The 20,572-nt window shown below is 64.1% G+C and overlaps 4 protein-coding genes across 7 annotated transcripts; 3 read left to right on the forward strand and 1 right to left on the reverse strand.

Moving 5' to 3' along the window:
• Positions 1-205: 205 nt before the first annotated feature.
• NFKBIB (NFKB inhibitor beta) lies at positions 206-2,772 on the reverse strand. The gene is given in 8 exon segments (XM_074857742.1): positions 206-487; positions 763-1,002; positions 1,092-1,180; positions 1,530-1,572; positions 1,575-1,700; positions 1,702-1,770; positions 1,874-1,979; positions 2,379-2,772. Coding segments are annotated over 8 exon segments (1,014 nt in total). The 5' UTR covers positions 2,672-2,772; the 3' UTR covers positions 206-439.
• A 42-nt stretch (positions 2,773-2,814) lies between these two features.
• Positions 2,815-6,700, forward strand: SIRT2 (sirtuin 2). 2 transcript variants are annotated; one of them, XM_074857743.1, is made up of 16 exons: positions 2,820-2,914; positions 3,015-3,061; positions 3,191-3,230; positions 3,346-3,471; positions 3,593-3,634; positions 3,718-3,824; positions 3,949-4,005; positions 4,136-4,204; positions 4,290-4,419; positions 4,693-4,752; positions 4,856-4,911; positions 5,062-5,138; positions 5,227-5,278; positions 5,408-5,475; positions 5,852-5,918; positions 6,034-6,700. In XM_074857743.1, the coding sequence occupies exons 1-16, from the start codon at positions 2,899-2,901 to the stop codon at positions 6,181-6,183; spliced, it is 1,164 nt and encodes a 387-aa protein (XP_074713844.1). In that variant the 5' UTR covers positions 2,820-2,898; the 3' UTR covers positions 6,184-6,700. The 2 variants fall into 2 exon arrangements, with proteins under 2 accessions (XP_074713845.1, XP_074713844.1); XM_074857744.1 differs by lacking the exon at positions 3,593-3,634 and having other exon boundaries at positions 2,815-2,914.
• A 661-nt stretch (positions 6,701-7,361) lies between these two features.
• Positions 7,362-14,845, forward strand: HNRNPL (heterogeneous nuclear ribonucleoprotein L). 2 transcript variants are annotated; one of them, XM_074857737.1, is made up of 13 exons: positions 7,362-7,577; positions 8,250-8,368; positions 8,454-8,691; positions 8,823-8,908; positions 9,139-9,235; positions 9,320-9,392; positions 12,257-12,328; positions 12,628-12,908; positions 13,011-13,132; positions 13,207-13,408; positions 14,162-14,219; positions 14,310-14,438; positions 14,544-14,845. In XM_074857737.1, exons 1-13 carry the CDS (start codon positions 7,362-7,364, stop codon positions 14,600-14,602), a joined length of 1,752 nt encoding a protein of 583 aa, XP_074713838.1. In that variant the 3' UTR covers positions 14,603-14,845. The 2 variants fall into 2 exon arrangements, with proteins under 2 accessions (XP_074713838.1, XP_074713839.1); XM_074857738.1 differs by having other exon boundaries at positions 14,343-14,438.
• Positions 14,846-15,257: 412 nt separating this feature from the next.
• ECH1 (enoyl-CoA hydratase 1) lies at positions 15,258-20,564 on the forward strand. 2 transcript variants are annotated; one of them, XM_074857736.1, is made up of 10 exons: positions 15,258-15,406; positions 16,631-16,793; positions 16,874-16,962; positions 17,733-17,857; positions 17,948-17,996; positions 18,074-18,138; positions 18,992-19,062; positions 19,162-19,233; positions 19,354-19,504; positions 20,420-20,564. In XM_074857736.1, exons 1-10 carry the CDS (start codon positions 15,364-15,366, stop codon positions 20,522-20,524), a joined length of 933 nt encoding a protein of 310 aa, XP_074713837.1. In that variant the 5' UTR covers positions 15,258-15,363; the 3' UTR covers positions 20,525-20,564. The 2 variants fall into 2 exon arrangements, with proteins under 2 accessions (XP_074713837.1, XP_074713836.1); XM_074857735.1 differs by having other exon boundaries at positions 15,311-15,406; positions 16,622-16,793.
• Positions 20,565-20,572: the final 8 nt, after the last annotated feature.

Consider the following 20,572-nt stretch of genomic DNA (forward strand, 5'->3'; position numbering starts at 1 on the left):
TTCACACATGCACGTGCACTCTATTTGCACACACGTGTTCTCTGCCCACACACACGCAGCCCGTGTCCACTCACACATGCATGTGCGCTCTGCGTTTGCATGCACGTGTTCTCTGCACACGCGTGTGCAGTCCATGTGCATTCACACACACGTGTGCGCTCTGTGTGTGTTTGCACATGTGTGTGAGAAGGAGGAGGAAGAGGAGGGCATTGGGGGCCGCGCGGTGGCCCAACGCTTCTTTATTTTACAACAACCGATATAAACCCTCTACGCTACAACAGAGACTTTTTTTGGGGGGGGGGGCAGGATTAGGGGGTTCAGGGGGGTGGGGGGGGGAAGCGGGGGCTCCCCCAAAGTCCAGCCAACGGCATCGGGAGCCCCCGGATAAATAGGGGGAGATCTGGGGGGGGGGGGGGGGGGGGGGCCAAGGGGGGCCCCATCAGTCCAGGCAGCGCCCACTGTTGATGACGATGTCGTCGTATTCCTCCTGGGGGCGGGGAACACCCAGCGCTCAGCACCCCCCCAGAATTTTGGGGGGCTGTTGGGTGCAGGGTGACCCCCTGTGCAGGGGTCTCCATCCCTCCCAGCACCCCTGGTACCCCTAAAACACCCCAAAACCCACCTTTTGTCCCCAAAACCCCCAACCCCAGGCACCTCCATCCCTCCCACCACCCCCCCAGTTTTAGGGGGCTGCTGAGAGCAAGGCGAGCCCCCCGCCCCCCCACATCGGGAGGAGGTGAGGGGATTTGGGGGGGCACTTACGTCGCTGTCATCGCCCTCGTCGGGGCTGTCGTCGGACTCGCCGGGGGGCTCCTGCGCCCCGAACTGGCGCAGCAGCTGGGGCAGGCGGGGGTCGGGGCGGTGCCGGGCGCTGTACAGGGGGGTGTAACCCACGTACATGCGGGCGCCGGGGTCGGCGCCGGCGCGCAGGAGGCACTCGGCCACCTCGGGGCTCTGCGCTTCCACGGCCAAGTGCAGGGGGCTGCGGCCGCAGCTGGGCTCCTGGAGAGGGGGAGGGATAAAAGGGGGGGGATTAGGGGGGTGCAGGGGACCCCAAAATTGTCCCCCCGCACCCCAAAAAGGGCACTCACTGCTTTGTTGAGGTCGGCGCCGGCGCTCAGCAGCAGCTCCACCATCTCCAGGTCTTTGCGCAGGACGGCGATGTGCAGGGGGGTGTAACCTGCCCGGAGGGGGGGCGTCATCGCTAGGGCCCCCCCCCCAGCTCCAGGGGGGATCCTCAGCCCCACAGAGTCCCCCCCACCCCAGCCCCATGAGGCATCTCCAGCCCCAGTGTCACCCCCAGCCCCACAGCACCATAGGGGATCCCCAGCCCCACAGCATGTCTCCCCCTGCCCCCAGCGCCCCTCTCCTCTGTGTCCCTGTGCCACAGCTCCCCAGCATAGCCCCCCCCCCAAAACCGTGCCCCCCTCCCATCTTCCCCCACAGCATCCCCCCACCCTCCTGCTCCCGCAGCATCCCCCCCATGCAGTCCGTCCCCCCCCCCAACATCCGTTCCTCCGTCCCCGCACCGTCGTAGTTGACGCTGTCGAGCTGAGCGCGTGCCTCCTCTTCTTCCTCCTTATTGGGGGGGGCCGGGGGACGTGGGGGGGTCCCAGCAGGTGCCGGGCGCAGCCCCGGCGGCCTTCGCGGCAGGCGAGGTGCAACGCCGTGTGCCCCCCCCGCTCCTGCACGCACAAGCCCCGCGCCCGCCGCCCGCAGCTTCCGCACGAAGCCCGACAGGCCCAGGATGACGGCGATGTGCAAGGCTGTCTGCGGGGAGGGGGGGGCAGAAAAACCCCTCAGGGGGGGACGCAGAGGCTGGGGGGCGGGGCCCAATTTCCCCCCCCTCCCCTCCCCTCAGCCTTCTCCGTACCTGCCCCAGGTCGTTCTGCAGGTCCAGGTACTCGGTGCCCCCCGTGTACTGCAGGATGGAGTCCAGGAAAGCCTCGTGCTCGTGGATGACGGCCAAGTGCAGGGCCCTGGGGGGGGGGGAAAGCATTATGGAGCGGGGGGGAGAGGCGGGGGGCACAGCGTTATTGGGGGGGTCTCACCACCCCCAGCCCCACCCCAGGGGTCCCCCAGAAGAACAAGGCAATAGCAGCGATGAGGGGGAAGCAAGGGCTGCGCCTCATGGGGTGCAGTGTAGCCCCATACGTGCGAGGGGGAGGCCAAAAGGGCCCCGAGGGGGGGGGGACACACACACGACACGGACCAGGACCCGCTGCCAGAGCCCTCCCGGGACCGGTGTCCCCCCCCGCACCGCCGGCCCGGGGCAGGGGGATCGCCCCGCTGCCGCAGGGTACGGGGGTCTCCCCGCCGCTCCTCCACCCCCATGAGACGGGGGTCCCGTATCTGCCGCCCCCCGGCCCCGCACTTACGTGTCGCCGTCCTCGGTGAGGAAGCCCAGGACGTGCCGTAGCCAGGCCGCGGGGTCCACGGCGGCCGGCGGCGGCGACACCACCACCGCCCCCTCGGGGGGCTCGGCGAGGCGGACGGCGCCTACGGCTGCCGTGACGGGGCCCAGGGCCGGGCCAGGGCTGGCGGGCCCGGGGCTAGCGGGCAGCGGCCCCAGCTGCCCCTCGCCCAGCGAGCCCAGGCCGCTGTCGCACCACTCATCGCTCTCAGGCCGCTTCACCTCACCGGGAGGCACCGGCGCCCCCGCGGCCGCCATGCCGGGCCGGGCCGCGTTCAGGCCCGCGCCGCCATAGTGCCGCCGCCGCCGTCCCGGGAAATCCCCGCCGGGCCCGGCGATGGCGGCCGCGCGGGGCCTGCCGGGACCCGTAGTCTTGACAACACTTCCGGGGCGGTGCGCGCGGGGCACGCCGGGAAGGGCGGCGCTTTCCACCTATCAGCGCTCGCCCGCGGTGCACGCCGGGAGGCGTTGCTAGGGCAGAGCCGATGGCCGAGCCGGACGGTAACGGGGGGGGGGGGGCAGCGGGGCCGGGCTGCGGGCGGCGGAACCCCCCGGTTTGCAGCTCCTGACACCCCCCTTTCTCCGTCTCCTTCTCCCCCAGCTCCCAGTGCCTGCGGGGACGAGGCCGAGCGGGACGCGGACTCGCCGGTGAGTGCCCGGCGGTGCGCGTCCCCCTCCCGGTACCGCTGGCCAGGCCCCGGTTAGGCCTCCCCGGGGATGGGGCCCGTCTGGTATCATCGTCTGAGCCCCTCCCCGCCTTCCCCGCCCCTCCCGCAGACCTCCGGCACCGATCCCGGCGCTTCGGCTGACGCTGAAAGTAGGTGCGGGGCAGGTGGGGGGGGCGAGGCCCCGCTCCCGGCCCGGGGCGGGCCCGGTGGCGGCGGGGGGCCGGTGCCCGGTGGCTTGATCCCCCCCCACCCCCGCCGGTACAGTGGAGCTGATACGGAACCTGCTGTGGCGGACGCTGGGGCTGGGAGGGGAGGAACCGGAGAAACCGGAGAAGGTGTTGGACGAGCTGACGCTGGAGGGAGTGAGCCGGTTCATGCGCAGCGAGAAATGTACGGGGGGGGCTTGGGGGGGGGTTTGGGGGGATCGGGGGGGGGGTTTGGGGGGCAGGAGAGGATTTGAAGGGGCAGGGCCTGGGGTGCGCCCCTCAGCCCCCCCCATTTCCCTCCCCAGGTAAGAACATTGTGTGCATGGTGGGAGCCGGGATCTCCACCTGTGAGTACGGTTTGGGGGGGGGGATATGGGGGTGCTGATGCCATGGGGGGGGCCCTGATGCACCCCCCACCCCCCCACCGCAGCTGCTGGGATCCCCGATTTCCGCTCGCCTGGCACCGGGCTCTATCACAACCTTCAGAGCTACAACCTGCCCTACCCCGAGGCCATCTTTGAGCTCAGCTTCTTTAAGGTAACACCCCCCCAAATAATTTGGGGGCCTCCCAAGAGTTTGGGGGGGGTCCCAGCCCTCCTGGGGGGCTCAGAGACTCCGCTCCCCCCCCCCATCTCCTGAGAGCCGCGTCTGCCCCCTGCAGAGACACCCCAAGCCCTTCTTTGCTCTGGCACGGGAGCTCTACCCCGGGCAGTTCAAGGTAAGACCCTCCCCTGCCTCAGTTTCCCCTCACTGCAGCCCCCCCAAAATTCTGGGGGGACCCCCACAAAATTCTGGGGGGCTCCCCCCACCCTGCTGACCCCCCCTCTGCGCCCTGTCCCCCACCTCAGCCCACAGTGTGTCACTACTTCATGCGGCTGCTGCAGGAGAAGGGGCTGCTGCTGCGCTGCTACACCCAGGTAGGGACCCCCCATTACCGGGGGGAGGTTTTGGGGTGCCGGGGGGGTTATTGGGGTACTCCTGACCCCCCCCTCACCCCGGCAGAACATCGACACGCTGGAGCGGGTGGCGGGGCTGGAGCCCGAGCTGTTGGTGGAGGCTCACGGCACCTTCTTCACCTCCCACTGCCTGCGCCTCTCCTGCCGCCAGTCCTACGACCTGCCCTGGATGAAGGGTACGGGACAGGGGGGCGTGGGGTGGTGTGGGGACCCCCCCCGGGGAGTGGGACCCCCCCCGGGGCACCAGTGAGGCTTTGGGGGGGGCAGCGTGTCCCTGGGTGAGCGAGGGGACCCTATTCTATGGGATCGGGGGCTAACGGGAGCCTGTTGTCCCCCAGCCCCACCCCCAGTGTCCCCCTGTGTCCCCCTGTGCCCCCCCATGTCCTTTTGTGTGTGTCCCCCCCCCCCCCGCCCACAACTGAACTCTCCCCTCCCCATTTTTTTTCCAGAACGGATTTTCTCCTCCCGCATCCCCAAATGTGAGAGGTGCCAGAGCGTGGTGAAACCCGGTGAGTTTGGGGGGGGGTCGGGGGGCGGGGGGGGGCCATGCCCCAACCTTGGGCACATGGGGCCCCCCCTCAACGCCCCCACTCACCCCCCCACCCCCCCCAGACATCGTTTTTTTCGGGGAGGACCTTCCCTCGCGCTTCTTCGCCCTTGTGCCGTCGGTGAGTGGTTGGGTGGGGGGGGATGTGGGGGCCCTGAACCCCCCCCCCGGATTTGGGTGGGGGAACACAGGGGCCCTGAAGCCCCCCGCCCCAAAAGAATTGGGGGGGACACACACCAGTGACCCTGTGGTCACATCCCGTCTCCCCCAGGATTTCCAGAAGGTCGACCTGCTCCTCATCATGGGCACCTCGCTGCAGGTCCAGCCCTTCGCCTCCCTCATTGACAGGTGGGACCCCCCTCCGGGGCCCCCCCCAGGGCCCCCCCCAACTCCTTGCTGCCCCCACTGTGACCCTCCTCTTCTCCCCACCCCACAGGGTCCCCATCAACACCCCGCGGCTCCTCATCAACAGGGAGAAGACGGGGCAGGTGAGGAGCAAGGGGGCTTCGGGGGGGTTTGGGGGGGCGTGTTAGGGGGGACAGATGGGGTTGGGGGCACCGGGGGGGGGGCGCAGATGCTGCTGCCCCCCCTCCCAGTCACCATTTTTCACCCCGCAGAGTGACCCCTGCACGTCCTCCGTGGGCTTCGGCTGTACCATGGACTTTGATTCGGACAAGGCTTACAGGCATAGGGGGGGTTTGGGGGGCTGGGAGGGGTTTGGGGGGGCTGGGTGGGAGGTTGGGACACCCAGTGGGGCAGTCTGTATGCTGTAGCAGGGTGCTGGGGGTCAGGGCCCTCCCTAAAGTGGTTTTGGGGTCCCCCCTGCCTGCACGCCCCCCCTCATGGGCTTCAGCTGTGGCACGGACTTCGATTTGGACAAAGCTTAGGGGCATGGGGGGGTTTGGGGGGCTGGGGGGGGGAGGCTGGGACACCCAGCTTCCACAGTGGGGCGGTCTGTATGCTGTAGCAGGGTGCTGGGGGGGTCAGGGCCCCCCCTAAAGTGGTTTTGGGCCCCCCCCCCGCCTGCACCACACCCCCCACGGGTCCCTCTGTCCTTGCAGGGACGTGGCCTGGCTGGGGGAGTGTGACGCCGGCTGCCTGGCACTGGCTGAGCTGCTGGGCTGGAAGGTACCTCCCTGCTCCCCGGGCAACTTGGAGAGGGGGGGTCCTGGCCTCCGTGCGCCACCCCCAAACCCAGCCGTACCCCCCCCAGAATCGCTCACTGAGCTCGTTCCGTCTGCAGAAGGAGCTGGAGGAGCTGGTGAGGAGGGAGCACGCTGCCATCGACGCCAAGGCTGCCCAGGGGGGCGATGACGAGGCCCGGGGGGGCGATGGCAAAGCCACAGGGGTCACCGGCAAGCAGCGGCGGGGCAGCCAGGACCCCGCGCTGTAGCACGGTGACGTTAAATGGCCGCAGAGGAAGGTTATCGGCCTTGTTTGTTCCCGTTTGGGGAGTGGGGATGGGGGACGACACCGGGTTTGGGTGAGAGGGGGCGGTTTGGGCGCCCTCCGTGTCCCAAACAGGGGGGCAGGAATGGGGGGGCTGGGGGTTACAGTTGTGTGTTGGGGGTCCCTGGTTACTGGGAGATACTGGGACCAGGAGCGAGGGGGGAACTGGTGCGGGGGTCCCTGGTTAGTGGGGGGGTCTCCAGTTACCGGGGGTTACTGGTGTCGGGATTCCCAGTTACTGGTGTGGGGGGTCCCTGGGATTGTGGGGTGATGGGGCTGGGGCCGTCCCTGCTGGCAGCGCACAGCCTGGGGGGGGTCCCCCCAGCTCCTCCCCCGTTCGTGGAGACCCTGAACCCCCCTTTTGCCGCTTTCTCGCGGTATTTGTTCAATAATTTGTTCAATAATTTGTTCAATAATTTGTTCAATAATTTGTTCAATAAATTTGTTCAATGTTTCTAAAACCTGGCGGCGTCCTGCCTGACTCTGAGGGTCCTTCACGCCCTCGGGGGTCTCTACCTGAGGGGCCGCGGTGGGCGGGGTCAGCGCCAATTGGCGCGGGCCAATCCGAAGTGAAGGGTGAGGGAAGCGGCCAATCGGAGCGAGGCGTGGTGGGTGCGGGGGTTGATAGGCGGCAAGGTTAGCCAATGGGTTAGGGACCGTCCTGGCGGGAGAGGCTGAAGAGGCTCCGAGGGGCAAGAGGAGAGCCCATCAGAGCCCAGGGTGGTTGATTGGCGTTGCCTTTGACCAATAGCCTGACGAGCCGCTGCCGAAAGACCCTCTGGGAGTACCCGGAGAGGCGGTAGACGAAGGCGGTGTCTGAGCGCTGGGCCATGAAGAAGGGCAGGGCGCCGTTCAGACAGGCAGCCGCTCCATCCAACCAGCTCGGTGGGCGGGCGGACGGTCGCGGACTGAGGCCAATAAAAGCTGGTGGCGCCGTTGACGTGCAGAAGCACGGGCCAATGAACGCGGGGTTGGCGGGCCGGCGGGCCCAATGGCAGCGAAGGGTGGGGCCGACGGCGGAGGGGCAGCGCAGCGAGCCAATGGGCCTGGAGTCCCGCCTTGAGTGGCGGGGGGGCGGGCCAATAGGGGCGTGGCAGAGGCGGCGCGGCGGAGTGAGGCGCCATGTCGCGGCGGCGGTGGCGGGGCCCGCAGAGCGCGGAGGGCAGCGGCCGCGGGGGCGAGATGGGGAAGATGGCGGCGGGCGGGGGCGGTTCGGGCCGTTACTACGGCGGGGGCGGCGAGGGCGGCCGCGCGCCCAAGCGCCAGAAGACCGAGAACGCGGAGCCGCCGCCACACGGGATGGGGGGGGCTGGTGGCGGGCCCGGCGCTGTCGGAGCGGTGAGCGGGGGCCGGCCGGAGGGTGGAGGTTGGGCCCTTGGGAAGGGGGGTGGGCATCATGGTGGGGCCTGGGGAGGGAGGGAGGGAGGGGAGGCGCACGCTGGGGCCCGAGTCGGGCGAGCTGCAGAGCGGGATGAGGCCTGAGGGGACGGTAAATGGGGTGGATGGGGCAGGGCTTGTGGGGGGCGGACCGGGGCCTGAGGCGGGGGGGGGGGTGTCAAAGCAGGGGCAGGTGGAACCTGAGAGGGCTGGAAATGGGCGGCAGAGTAGTTCTGGGGGACCAGGAGAGGGTATGGGGGATGTTTAGGGGGTCAGGGGCTACCTGGAGGGGGTATGGGCCAGGTCAGGGCTTGGGGTTGGACAGGGTCAGGCCTTGGAGCGCTCAGCACCGTCAGGGAGAGGGGAAACGGCTTTCGAGGGGCAGGGCTGGACCCCGAGGGCCTGCGGGGTCTTTGCCTGCATCCCCCAGCAGCACTGGGAGCTCTTTCATCGTATCAAGTTCAAAACCGTTTCTCCTTTTAACCACTGAGACAGGACCCTCATGATGGGTGGAGAGCGGGCTGAGATTCCCGGAGCGGTTTTTCTTGGTGGTGCCCCGGACGTAGATAATTTTGGGGGAATAAAGAGGTTTGGGTGGGCGCCGAACTGAGCCGACCCTTTCTCTCCCGCCAGGAGAACTACGACGACCCCCACAAGACGCCCGCCTCCCCTGTGGTGCACATCCGAGGGCTGATCGATGGCGTCGTGGAGGCCGATCTCGTGGAGGCCCTGCAGGAGTTTGGCCCCATCAGGTGAGGGGACACGTCGGGGGGAGGCACGTGGCGGCGTCGCGGTGGCACCACGGTGTCAGTCTAACCGTGGCCTTCGCTGTCTCAGCTACGTGGTGGTGATGCCCAAGAAGAGACAAGCTCTGGTGGAGTTTGAGGACATTCTCGGCGCCTGCAATGCTGTTAATTACGCAGCTGACAACCAGATTTACATCGCTGGTCACCCCGCCTTCGTCAACTACTCCACCAGCCAGAAGATATCCCGCCCCGGGGACACGGATGACTCCAGGGGTGTCAACAACGTCTTGCTCTTCACCATCCTCAACCCCATCTACTCCATCACGACGGTGGGTGATGACGCGCTGGGGGAACCTGAGGGTTTTGGGAATGTCACACGCCGCTTTGGGGGGGATTTTGGGGGGCTGCTGCTGTCCCTCAGCCAGGTCCCTCACGCCTTCTTGCCTCTCCCATCCCGCAGGACGTGCTCTACACCATCTGCAACCCCTGCGGCCCCGTGCAGAGGATCGTTATCTTCAGGAAAAACGGTGTCCAGGCCATGGTGGAATATCCTTCTGTGCCCTCAGAACCCAGGGCTGCCTCTTTTGTGGTGGTTTTTTTTTTTTGCTGTGGGTTGGTTTGGCTCTGCCTTGGCTGCATGCTGCCGCGTCCTGGCCGGCTACGGGGCGGGAACGGAGGGTTTTCTGACACACGGCGCGGTCGGATCCGTTCTCCCCAGCAGCAAAACCCTCCCTAAAGGCGCTTTCGCTTCCGTCAACGTCCTTAACGCCGCCAACGTTTGACTCAGTGCAGAGCGCCCAGCGAGCCAAGGCGTCCCTCAACGGGGCCGACATTTATTCCGGGTGCTGCACGCTGAAGATCGAATACGCCAAGGTGAGTGTCGCCGCCGGCAGCGCCCACCTCTCCACAGGGGTGACGCCGCTGACGCCTGACGTTTTTCCGGGTGTCTTCTCGCAGCCCACACGCCTCAACGTTTTCAAGAACGATCAGGATACCTGGGATTACACCAACCCCAACCTCAGCGGACAAGGTAATCTCCGATGAAGCGCTTTGTACCTTCGCACACGGGTCGGGCACAGCACTCTCATACCGACCCACAATTAATGTAATGCCATTCGCCTGCCCGGACCTTCAGCCGGCGCTGGCGGGGGCTCGACGGGGAGGGGCGAATTGAGGTGAAAAAAACGGAGCGGCGATGGCCGGGGGTTTCTCTCGGCGATTTGTTTGGCGCGTTGTTTGTCGGGGAGTCTCGGTGTCAGGCGCATGAAACGAGGGGGAGTCTCTGCACCACCGATACGCTGTTGTTTTTATTTTTTTATTATTATATATTGACTGAGTTTCTGGCTGTTTTGGTGGGGGGGAAAGTGCCATTGCTTTCTTGTCTCTGCCCCGCTGCCGGCTCTTTGCGTGCCTCACCTTCCGAACTGGATTTACCAAATCGGGGCCGCGTCACCCTCCCGGAGCCAAGGGGCGAGTTGGAAATGCCCTTGGCCTGGCAAGGGGGCACCCAGCCCCTCTGTAAAAACCGGTGGGGAGACCCCCAGTTCCCTTGAACTTGATGGGGGGGGATGTGTGTGTGTGGAAAAAAAAAAAAGACACCCCCACCCCAAAAAAAGCCCCTGCTGCGGGAGCGGGTGTTTTCCCCCTCCCAGCTGGATGTCGGGGTGGCCGTCAGTGCCCCCCCGTGTTGGGCTGCGCAGGGTCAGCCCTGCACGAGGAGCTCGGTGACACTTGTTTGGGGGATTTTTTTTTTTTTTTTTTTTTTTTTTTTTTTTGGTTTAAAGCCGGGGTGTCGGCGCCGGGCGGCTGGAAGCGGGGATGGGGTGGGGAGGGGTGTTTGGTGGAGGGACGGGAGGGGACATCGGGCTTCGCTGTGGGAGCCGCCGAGCCACCGTCTGCCGGACACCCCCCCGCTTTTCAAAGCTGCAGAGCCGTTGGGGTGCTGACGCAAGCAATGGCATTACATGACTTTTAGCGAGGGGGGGGAGCGCGGGGCGGGGGGGGGCAAGGGCAAAGCTCTCCCCCCAGGTACATACCGTAGAAGATGTGCAGAGCTGCAGGGGCGCGAGGGGGCTCGCTGGGAAGCGGGCGGGGGGTGCGGTAACGTGGCCTTTCCCAGCTCCGAGCAGTCATTTGCACATAACCCCGGGGACCATACTACAGCGGAAGTCCCGAATGGGCCGTGACCTGCCTCTGCACATTCCTCACACCACCACACAGTGTAGAAACCTTTACTGGAGAAAACACGCAGCATCCAGAAACAAAGCAGCAGCTTGAGCTCATTACATCAAGGACACAACACCGTGGCCCAAGGACTATCTACAGCACAAAGAGAGAAAGAGGCGCAGCATGCCACAGCAGACATTTACCTTTATTTTACCAAAACCAGACCCAGCCGAACCCACGAATGTACACAGAACTAGAAAACACAGCCCAGAGGGTCCTCAAAACAAGCCCAGCAGCGCTCTTACCGGAGACCGGAGTAGATCTGAGGCCCTCCAAGACCTTAGGATTGTTCTCAGCACGGTTTGGTTTGGGAGGGCAGTTCCTTTGCTTTACGCTGTTTCTCCTGCGGTCCTCAACCATATCAGCGCCAGGCGGAGAAAAAAAAAAAAAAAACCAAACCAAAAACCAAACCAAACCAAACCAAAAAAAAAAAAAAGCCAAAACCAAAAAAAACACCAAACCAGCCAACACAAAGCAACCCAACCCCAAGGGCACACAGGTCCCTAGGAGGCTGTAGCTGGGGCTGTGCGGGTCTGGCCAGAGACACATTTTCATTACAGAGGAGACACGCACACGGGAAAAAGCCAGACAGAGCCAGAAGCACCATTTTGTTACAGCACAACACAAAATGCAGGAGGTGAAACACGGAGGAACACATTTATCACACCTTTATGTCCTCACTCTCGGTATCTTCTGAGGACAAAACATCTGTGAGACCTTTTTTTTTATAAAAAAAAAAAAAAAAGATTTTATTTTTTTTTTTTTTAAAAAAGAAAAATTGTAGCGGTTTTGTGCCTTTGACCTGTGTTTATGACTCTGAAACCATGTGATGCAGGGTCGCAGTGTATGTTTGATGGGACGCCATCTTTCAGAACTGTGCTAACTCACTCTTGAAGCGTCCAATGGTAAGAGAAATACAGAATTTTTATATGACAATGGACATTGTACTTTGTACTCCCGCTGTAAGTAGCCCTTTTCAATCTTTGTAATTGACTCGGAATAAACCTGTACGAAACCTGGTCATGTAAAGGGAAGAGAAGAGCAACTGTACGGTGACATGAGCGTGTTTATGCCTTGTACGTGATGGCTCGTTTTAACCTGTTACTGCTGTTGCTTTGCTGCCTGTACCAGTCTCGCTCCCTCTCCCATTTTGTCGGGGCGGGGAAGATGTCTTGCCACTTTTTTTATTATTTAATTTATATTTTTATTTTTTATTTTCCTTTCTGTACATTAATTTATATATATTTTTTTTTTTTTAATGGCTGTGTAGAAACTAGCAGCGTCCCGGAGGTCGGGGGGCACGGAGTGGGGCGCTCCCCTCGCCGTACCTCCCCCCTAGTCAGCTTAGGGGGGGCCCAGGGCTGGTCCCTGGTGGGAGGGAGGGAGGGAGGGGGAAGGATTTGGGGGGGCAGTTGTCCTGGGATCGGCCCCCTTGCTCCGGCCGGGGCTCTCCGTCCCCGCTGGGAGGAGACACGGGGGTCCTGGTTGGGGTTCGGAGCCAGCCCTGCCATCGCCCTCCTGGGGTAGCTGGGGGGAATCCCCAAAGCCTCCCCCGGGGCCAGGCTCGGGTGTCGGGGACTCAAAGGGGTCCCCCTGGCGCCCTCGGGAGCGGTGTGTGTCCCCCCTCACCCATCCCGAGACCACCCTAACCTCTCCTTCCACCCGCAGGAGAGCCGGGCGGAAACCCCAACAAGCGCCAGCGGCAGCCCCCGCTCCTGGGAGACCACCCTGCGGAGTACGGTACGGTGCTCCTCGCGACTGGGGGGGTCCTGGGGGGGGTGGAAACACGATGTCAGGGGGTCTTGGGGGGAGAAACGTGATGGTGGGGGGCCCTTGGGGAGGGAAACGTGATGTTGGGGGAAGCATATGATGGGGTTTCCTCGCAGGGGGGAACATGATGTCGGGGGATCCTGGAGGGGGGAAACACAATGTCGGGGGGGCCTGGGGCGGGGGGGGAACATGATGCTGGGGTGCACTTGGGGAGGGAAATGTGATGTCAGGGGTCCTTGGGGTTGGTCTCCAACCTTCTCCCCGCACAGGAGGACCCCACGGTGGCTACCACGGGCACTACCACGACGAGGGTTACGGCCCCCCGCCGCCCCACTACGAAGGGAGGAGGATGGGCCCTCCGGTTGGGGGGCACCGCCGGGGTCCCAGCCGTTACGGCCCCCAATATGGGCACCCGCCGCCACCCCCACCACCGCCGGAGTACGGCCCCCACGCCGACAGCCCTGTCCTCATGGTCTACGGCTTGGATCAGTCCAAGATGAACTGCGACCGTGTGTTCAACATCTTCTGCCTCTACGGAAACGTTGAGAAGGTAAACGGGGAGATGGGGCTTCCCTGGGGTTTGGGGGGTGGGGGGGTGGGGATGAGGGGGGGTCTTTGAGGGGTTTTTATTCCACCATTTTCCTCCTCGCAGGTGAAATTCATGAAGAGCAAACCAGGAGCAGCCATGGTGGAGATGGCGGATGGTTACGCCGTGGACAGAGCCATCACCCACCTCAACAACAACTTCATGTTCGGGCAGAAACTCAACGTCTGGTGGGTCTTGGGCCCGGGTGGGGGCCGGTGCGGGCAGCCCTGCCTGCAGTGCTGAGCCCCTGCCCGTCCCGCAGCGTCTCCAAGCAGCAGGCCATCATGCCCGGGCAGTCCTACGGGCTGGAGGACGGATCTTGCAGCTACAAGGATTTCAGCGGTTCCCGCAACAACCGCTTCTCCACGCCCGAGCAGGCGGCCAAGAACAGGATCCAGCACCCCAGCAACGTCCTCCACTTCTTCAACGCGCCGCTGGAGGTGACCGAGGACAACTTCTACGAGGTACGGGGGCACCCGCCCTCCTCCTGCTCGCTGCTTCCTTTTCCCTCTCCTCTTCCTCCTGTCTCTGTTTTTCCTCTCTTCCTTTTTTTCCTTCTCGTTCTCCTCTTCCTTTTCCTCTTTCTCCTTCTCTTCCTTCTCTTGTTTCTTCCTTCTCTTTCTCCTCCTTCTTCTCCCTTCTCTGTTTTCCTTCTCTTCCTTTTTCTCCTCCTTCGCTTTTTCTCCTCCTTTTCCTTCGCTTTTTCTCCTTCTCCTCCTTTTCATCCTCTCCTTTTTCCCCTTCCCTTCCTTTTTCCCCTTCCCTTCCTTTTTCCCCTTCCCTTCCTTTTTCCCCTTCCCTTCCTTTTTCCCCTTCCCTTCCTTTTTCCCCTTCCCTTCTCTTCCTCGTCCCTTCTTCCTTTTTCTCCTTCCCTTTTTCCTTCTGTTCTGTTTGCTTTTCCTTCTCCCTTCTCCATTTTTCTTCTTCCTTTTTCTTCTCCTTTTTCCTTTTCCTTCTCATTTCCTTTTCCTCTTCCTTCTCGTTTCCTTTTTCTCTTCCTTCTCCTTCTCCCTTCTGTTTTTCTCTTCCTTTTTGTCCCTCTCCTCCTTTTTCTCCTCTTCTGTTTCCTTCTCCAACTTAATCCTTTCCTTCCCCTTCCCTCTCCCCTTTTCCTTCCTCCCTCCCTCCTCTTCCCCCTTTTCCTCCTCCCTTCCCCCCCCCCCTCCCCACCATCCACCAACCCCCCCTCTCCATTTTCCCCCCCTTCCTCTCCCCAGATCTGCGACGAGCTCTGCGTGAAGCGACCCTCCTCTGTCAAGGTCTTCTCGGGGAAGAGTAAGTTCCGGGGGGCAGGGAGCGGCCACCCGGGGGGTGCTCCCTGCCCTGGGGGGGGCGCGGGGGGGCAGGGTGGCATGGCCGCCGCAGCCGCCGGGCTGAGGAAGGGACACCCCCCCGCAGGCGAGCGCAGCTCCTCGGGGCTGCTCGAGTGGGACTCCAAGAGCGACGCCCTTGAGACCCTCGGCTTCCTCAACCACTACCAGATGAAGAACCCCAGTAAGTCGAGGTTTATTGGGGGGGGGGGGGGGGACGACGACACACGGGGGGGGGCCCCCCCAACCCTTCCAGACCCCCCTAACCCCCCTCTTTCTTCTCCCCCAGACGGGCCGTACCCCTACACGCTGAAACTCTGCTTCTCCACCGCCCAGCACGCCTCCTAACAGCGACCCCCACCCCGCGGGGGCCCCCTCCACACCCACACACCCCCTTTTTTTTTTTTTCCTTTCTTTTTTCTTCCCCCAAACCCCTCGGTTTTTTTTAAAGCCTGATGTTCAGTAGTGACCACCCCGTGACCACCCCCCCACCCCCCCCCGCCCATTTTTAAGGAGAATGATTGTACATGTGCTCGCCCCCCGTGTCCCCCCCCCCAGCCCTCGCGCCTTTCAATAAACTCGTTTGGAAAACGGAGCCCGCGGTTTGGCGCTGGGGGCCCCGTTTTGGGGAGATTTTGGGCGGATTTTGGGCAAGGCTGTTTTTAGAGGTGGCTGCAGGGTTCAACTGCGGCCTTGTCACCGGGGCGGGGAGGGGGGGGCACTTCCGCCTCGGTAGGGGGCTGCAGGGGCACTTCCGCCTCGGTAGGGGGGGCTGCAGGGGCACTTCCGCCTCGGTAGGGGGCTGCAGGGGCACTTCCGCCTCGGTAGGGGGGGCTGCAGGGGCACTTCCGCCTCGGTAGGGGGCTGCAGGGGCACTTCCGCCTCGGTAGGGGGGGCTGCAGGGGCACTTCCGCCTCGGTAGGGGGCTGCAGGGGCACTTCCGCCTCGGTAGGGGGGGCTGCAGGGGCACTTCCGCCTCGGTAGGGGGGGTTGCAGGGGCACTTCCGCCTCGGTAGCGGAGCGGAAGTTCCGTGGTCCCTGGTCACGTGGCGGAAGGGGCGGGGCGTTACCCCGCTGCCCTTGGCCCGGGGAGGAGCGCGCGGAGGCCGATGGCGCTGTGGGCTGCGGGGCTGCGGGGGCTGCAGAGGAGACGTGAGTGGGGGGGGGGGGTGGCGTGTGTGTCCCCCCCACCCCACGGCGGGCACGTGACACCCCCCCCACCCCGCGGGGGTGACCCCCGGCCTGGTCCCCACGACCCCCGGCCTTAACCTTGACCTTCCAGACCGACCCCAACCCCCCCTCCCGGCCTGTCAGGACCCCCCAGACCCCCCCCAGGCGCCACTTTGACCTTCACCGCCCTTGTCGTCGCCTCTGGCAGGGAGCCAGTGGGTCCCAGTCCCTTCCCAGTGGGTCCCAGTCCCTTCCCAGTGGGTCCCAGTCCCTTCCCAGTGGGTCCCGGTCCCTCCCAGTGGGTCCCACTCCCTTCCTAGTCCTTCCCAGTGGATTCCAGTCCGTCCCAGTGGTTCTCAGTCCCTCCCACTGGTTTCTAGTCCTTTCCCAGTCCCTCCCAGTGGTTCCCAGTCACTCCCAGGATTTCCTACTCCCTTCCCAGTCCCTCCCAATGGTTTCTAGTTCTTTCCCAGTCACTCCCAGGGGATTCCAGTCCCTCCCCACCTTCCCCCGTGACTCTCAAGTCTTCTCCCAATCCCTCCCAGTATGTCCCAGTACTTTTTTGGTGGTTTCTAGTCCTTTCCCAGTGGCTCCCAGTTCTTTCTTAGTGGATCCCAGTGAGTTCCAGTCCTATCCCACTGCCTCCCAGCCCTTCCCCTCTGCCTCCAGTGGGTTCCAGTACCCCCCAATCCTGTCCCAGTGAGTCCCAGTTCTTCCCTAAGGGTTCCCTTCTCCAGTGGGTTCCAGTCCCTCCCCAGTTCATTCCAGTGCCCTCAGCTCTTCTCCAACAAGTCCCAGTCCCTCCCCATAGAGGCTCCCAGCTGTCCTCCAGTGGCTCCCAGTGCTCCCACTTGTTCTCTAGTGGGTACCAGTCTCTCCCCAGTGTGTCCCAGTGCCACCAGTCCCGCCAGCTCTTCCTCAAGAGGTCCCAGTCCCTCTCTAGGTACTCCCAGTCCCTCCCCAGTGGGTCCCACCCTCTTCCCAGTGCATTCCAGTGCCCTCAGCTCTTCCCCAACAGGTCCCAGTCCCTCCCCAGTGCATCCCAGTGCCCCCAGCCCTTCTCCAGTGGGTCTCAGTCCCTCCCCAGTGGGTCCCAATCCCTCCCCAGCGGCTCCCAGTGCCCCCAGCCCTTCTCCAGTGGGTCCCAGTCCCTCCCCAGCGGCTCCCAGTGCCCCCAGCCCCTCGGGGTGACTCCAGGTGCCGCAGCGCTGCGGGTGCTGGCCCGGCTGATGTCGGCAGAAGCCACCGAGCGCCGCTCGGCCGCCCGCAGCTTCGAGACGTTGCGGGTGACGCCGGAGGGGGACCATGTCCTGCACGTGGAGCTCCACCGCCCCGAGAAGAGAAACGCCATGAACGTGGCGTTCTGGAGGTACTGGGGGGGCACCCAGGGAACCCTCCAGGACCCGCCCCCCCGAGACCCCCCACCCCACGGTCCCCGTCCCCGCGCAGGGAGATGGTGGAGTGTTTCCAGGACATCAGCCGGGACTCGGCCTGTCGTGCCGTCGTCATCTCGGGCGCTGGGAAGATCTTCACGGCTGGTGAGGGCCCCCCCCGAACTCAGCAAGGGGGGGGCAGAGGGATTTGGGCTCATTTTGGGGGAGATCTTAGAACTGAGGGAACATTTCAGCCCCAACAGGGGAAACTGGGGGGGGGTCTTGGCCCATCTGTGTGGGACTGGGAGCATCTTGGCGCCAGCTGGGGGGGATTGGGGGCACCTTTACCCCAGCTGGGGCGGGGGGGGGGTGGGGTAACTTTGCTCTAGGTGGGGGGATTTGGGGGTACGTTTGCCCTGTCTGGGGGGATTTGGGGTATCTTTACCCCAGTTGGGGGGAATTGGGGGCACCTTCACCTCATACAAGGAGGGATTGGGGGTACCTTTACCCCGGGGGGGCAGATTTGGGGTAACTTTGCCCCGGGGGGGGATTTGGGGTAACTTTACTCCATCTAGGGGGGGATTTGGGGTAACTTTGCCCCATCTAGGGGCGGATTTGGGGTAACGTTGCCCCAGATGGGGGAATTGGGGTACATTTACCCCATCTGGGGGGGGATTTGGGGTACCTTTACCCCATTTGGGGGAGATTTGGGATAACTTTGCCCCAGATGGGGGGATTGGGGTACATTTACCCCATCCAGGGGGGGGATTTGGGGTAACTTTACCCCAGCCAGGGGAGCTGAGGGACATCTCAGCATCACCAGGAGGATGGGGGGGTGCCTGCACCCTGGCTGGGGAAAGACCAGGGGGGTCCTCCCCCGCCCCAAGCCCCCACCCGGGAATTGGGGACAGTCGGTGACGTCCCGGCGCCGGCAGGGATCGATCTGGCAGCGATGGGCGGCGATGTCCTGCTGTTGGAGGGTGACGACATGGCCAGGAGGGCCTGGAACCTGCGGCAGAAGATCTGCGAATACCAGGAGACCTTCTCGGTGCTGGAGAAGGTGGGGACGGACGGACGGACGGGCGGAGGCGGGGTGGGGGGACACAGATCCGCCCCCCCCCTCTCCCTGACACCCCATCTCTCCTTGCAGTGCCCGAAGCCGGTGATCGTGGCCGTACACGGCGCCTGCATCGGCGCAGGTGAGCTGGGGACAGCGGGGGGCGCCATGTCGGGTCCCCCCCGCCCCAAACTCTGGCTCAGGGTCGGCTCCCGGCAGGCGTCGACCTCATCTCGGCCTGTGACATCCGCTACTGCAGCCAGGACGCCTGGTTCCAGGTGAAGGTGAGTGGCCCTGGGGACCCTCGGGTGGCCCTGGGGACTCTCAGGTGGCCTGGAGGGTCCTTGGGTGGCCCTGAGACCCCTTGGAAGTCCCCAAGACCCCTCAGATTGTCCTAGTGACCCCTTGGATGTCCCTGAGACACCTCAGATTGTCCTCGTGGCTTCTTGGGTGGCCCTGAGACCCCTCAGATGTCCCTGAGGGGCCTGGGACATTGCTGAGACCCCTTGGATGACCCAAGACCCCTTGGATTGTCATGGTGGCTTCTTGGATGGCCCTGAGACTCCTCAGATGTCCCTGAGGGGCCTGGGACATCCCTGAAACCCCTTGGATGTCCCTGAGACCCCTCAGATTGTCCTCATGGCTTCTTGGGTGTCCCCCAGACCCCTTGAATGTCCCCAAGACCCCTCAGATTGTCCTGGTGGCTTCTTTGGTGTCCCCCAGACCCCTTGGATGTCCCCAAGACCCCTCAGATTGTCCTGGTGACTCCTTGGATGACCCTGATCCCCCTCAGATGTCCCTGAGACCCCTTAGACATTCCAGTGTCTCATTGGGATGTCCCTGAGGGATCTGGGACATCTCTGAGACCCCTTGGATGTCCCCAAGACCCCCTAGATTGTCCTGGTGACTCCTTAGATGTCCCTGAGACTCCTTGGATGTCCCTGAGGCGCCTGGGACATTGCTGAGACCCCTTGGATGTCCCCAAGACCCCTCAGATTGTCCTGGTGGCTCCTTGGATGTCCCTGAGACCCCTCAGATGTCCCTGGAGCCCCTCGGCCGTCCCCAAGCCCCCTTCCTCCACCCCCTGTGTCCCCCTTGGCCGTCCCCATGTCCCCTCACATGTCCCCACACCCGCAGGAGGTGGACATCGGGCTGGCGGCTGACGTGGGCACCCTGCAGCGTCTCCCGAAGATCGTGGGCAACCAGAGGTGGGTGGGAGGACGCCAGAGGGGCTGGGAGGGGGCTGGTGGCAGGGGAGGGGACTTCAGGGCGACCCTGTGTCACCCCCAAACCTTCCCCCCCTGAAGTCTTGTCAACGAACTGGCCTTCACCGCCCGCAAGATGATGGCCCCTGAGGCGCAGAGCTGCGGCTTGGTGAGGTACTGCACCCCAGAAACCCCCCGGGGAGGGCACCCTGTCACCCCCCGGCGTGGCTGGGGGGTCCCTTGGGGTCCCTGCACCCCCCCTGGCATCTCCTCTCCCCCCCCCTCTCCCCGCAGCCGGGTGTTCCCCGACAAGGAGACGCTGTTGCGGGGAGCCCTGGAGGTGGCAGCTGCCATCGCGGCTCGTAGCCCCGTGGCCGTGCAGGGCACCAAGGTCAACCTGGTCTACTCGAGGGACCACCCTGTCACCGAGGGGCTGCGCTACATGGTGAGTGACACCCCCCCCGTCCCCCCCCCATCTCCGCCGGGTCCCCTCCCTGTCCCCCCAACACCGGGTCCCCGCCCATCTGTCCCTGTGCCCCCGCCCTGACCGTGGTGACGTCCCCGTCTCCACGCTCTGGGCATCCCTGTGGCTGGTTTTGGCCCCAAGGGTGGCCCTGTCTCCGAGGGTGTCCTGTCCCCAAGGTTGTCCTGTCCCTGTCCCCAAGGGTGTTCTGTCCCTGAGGGTGTCCCATCCCTGTCCCCAGGGTGTCCCTGTCCCCAAGGATGTCCTGTCCCTGAGGGTGTCCCATCCCTGTTCCCATTGCTGAGGATGTCCCATCCCTGTCCCTGAGAGTGTCCTGTCTCTGTCCCCAATGGTGTCCTGTCCCTGACCCCGAGGGTGTCCCTGTCCCCAGGGGTGTCCTATCCCTATCCCTGAGGGTGTCCCGTCCCCAAGGGTGTCCGATCCTTGTCCTGTCCCCAAGGGCGTCCTGTCCCTGAGGGTGTCCCATCCCTGTCCCCATTGCTGAGGATGTCCCGTCCCTGTCCCTGAGAGTGTCCTGTCTCTGTCCCCAATGGTGTCCTGTCCCTGACCCCGAGGGTGTCCCTGTCCCCAGGGGTGTCCTATCCCTGTCCCTGAGGGTGTCCCGTCCCCAAGGGTGTCCGATCCTTGTCCCATCCCCAAGGGTGTTCCTGTCCCCAGGGGTGTCCTATCCCTGTCCCCATTGCTGAAGGTGTCCTGTCCCTGTCCCCAAGGGCGTCCTGTCCCCGAGGGTGTCCCATCCCTGTCCCCATTGCTGAGGATGTCCCATCCCTGTCCCCAGGGGTGTCCTATCCCCGTACTTGAGTGCGTCCTGTCCCTGTCCCCGCGGGTGTCCCGTCCCTGTCCCCATGCTGTCCCTGTCCCCGTCCCTGTCCCCAGGCCACCTGGAACATGAGCATGCTGCAGACCGATGACGTCCTCAAATCGGTGCAGGCGGCGATGGAGAAGAAGGGTCTCGAGGGCGTCCCCTTCTCCAAGCTGTAGGGCCACCGCGGCCCCCCCAATAAAACACCCTTGTCGCCGCGTCCCGTC

The sequence above is a fragment of the Strix uralensis genome, unplaced genomic scaffold, assembly GCF_047716275.1.
Source record: "Strix uralensis isolate ZFMK-TIS-50842 unplaced genomic scaffold, bStrUra1 scaffold_292, whole genome shotgun sequence".
Lineage (NCBI taxonomy): Eukaryota > Metazoa > Chordata > Aves > Strigiformes > Strigidae > Strix > Strix uralensis.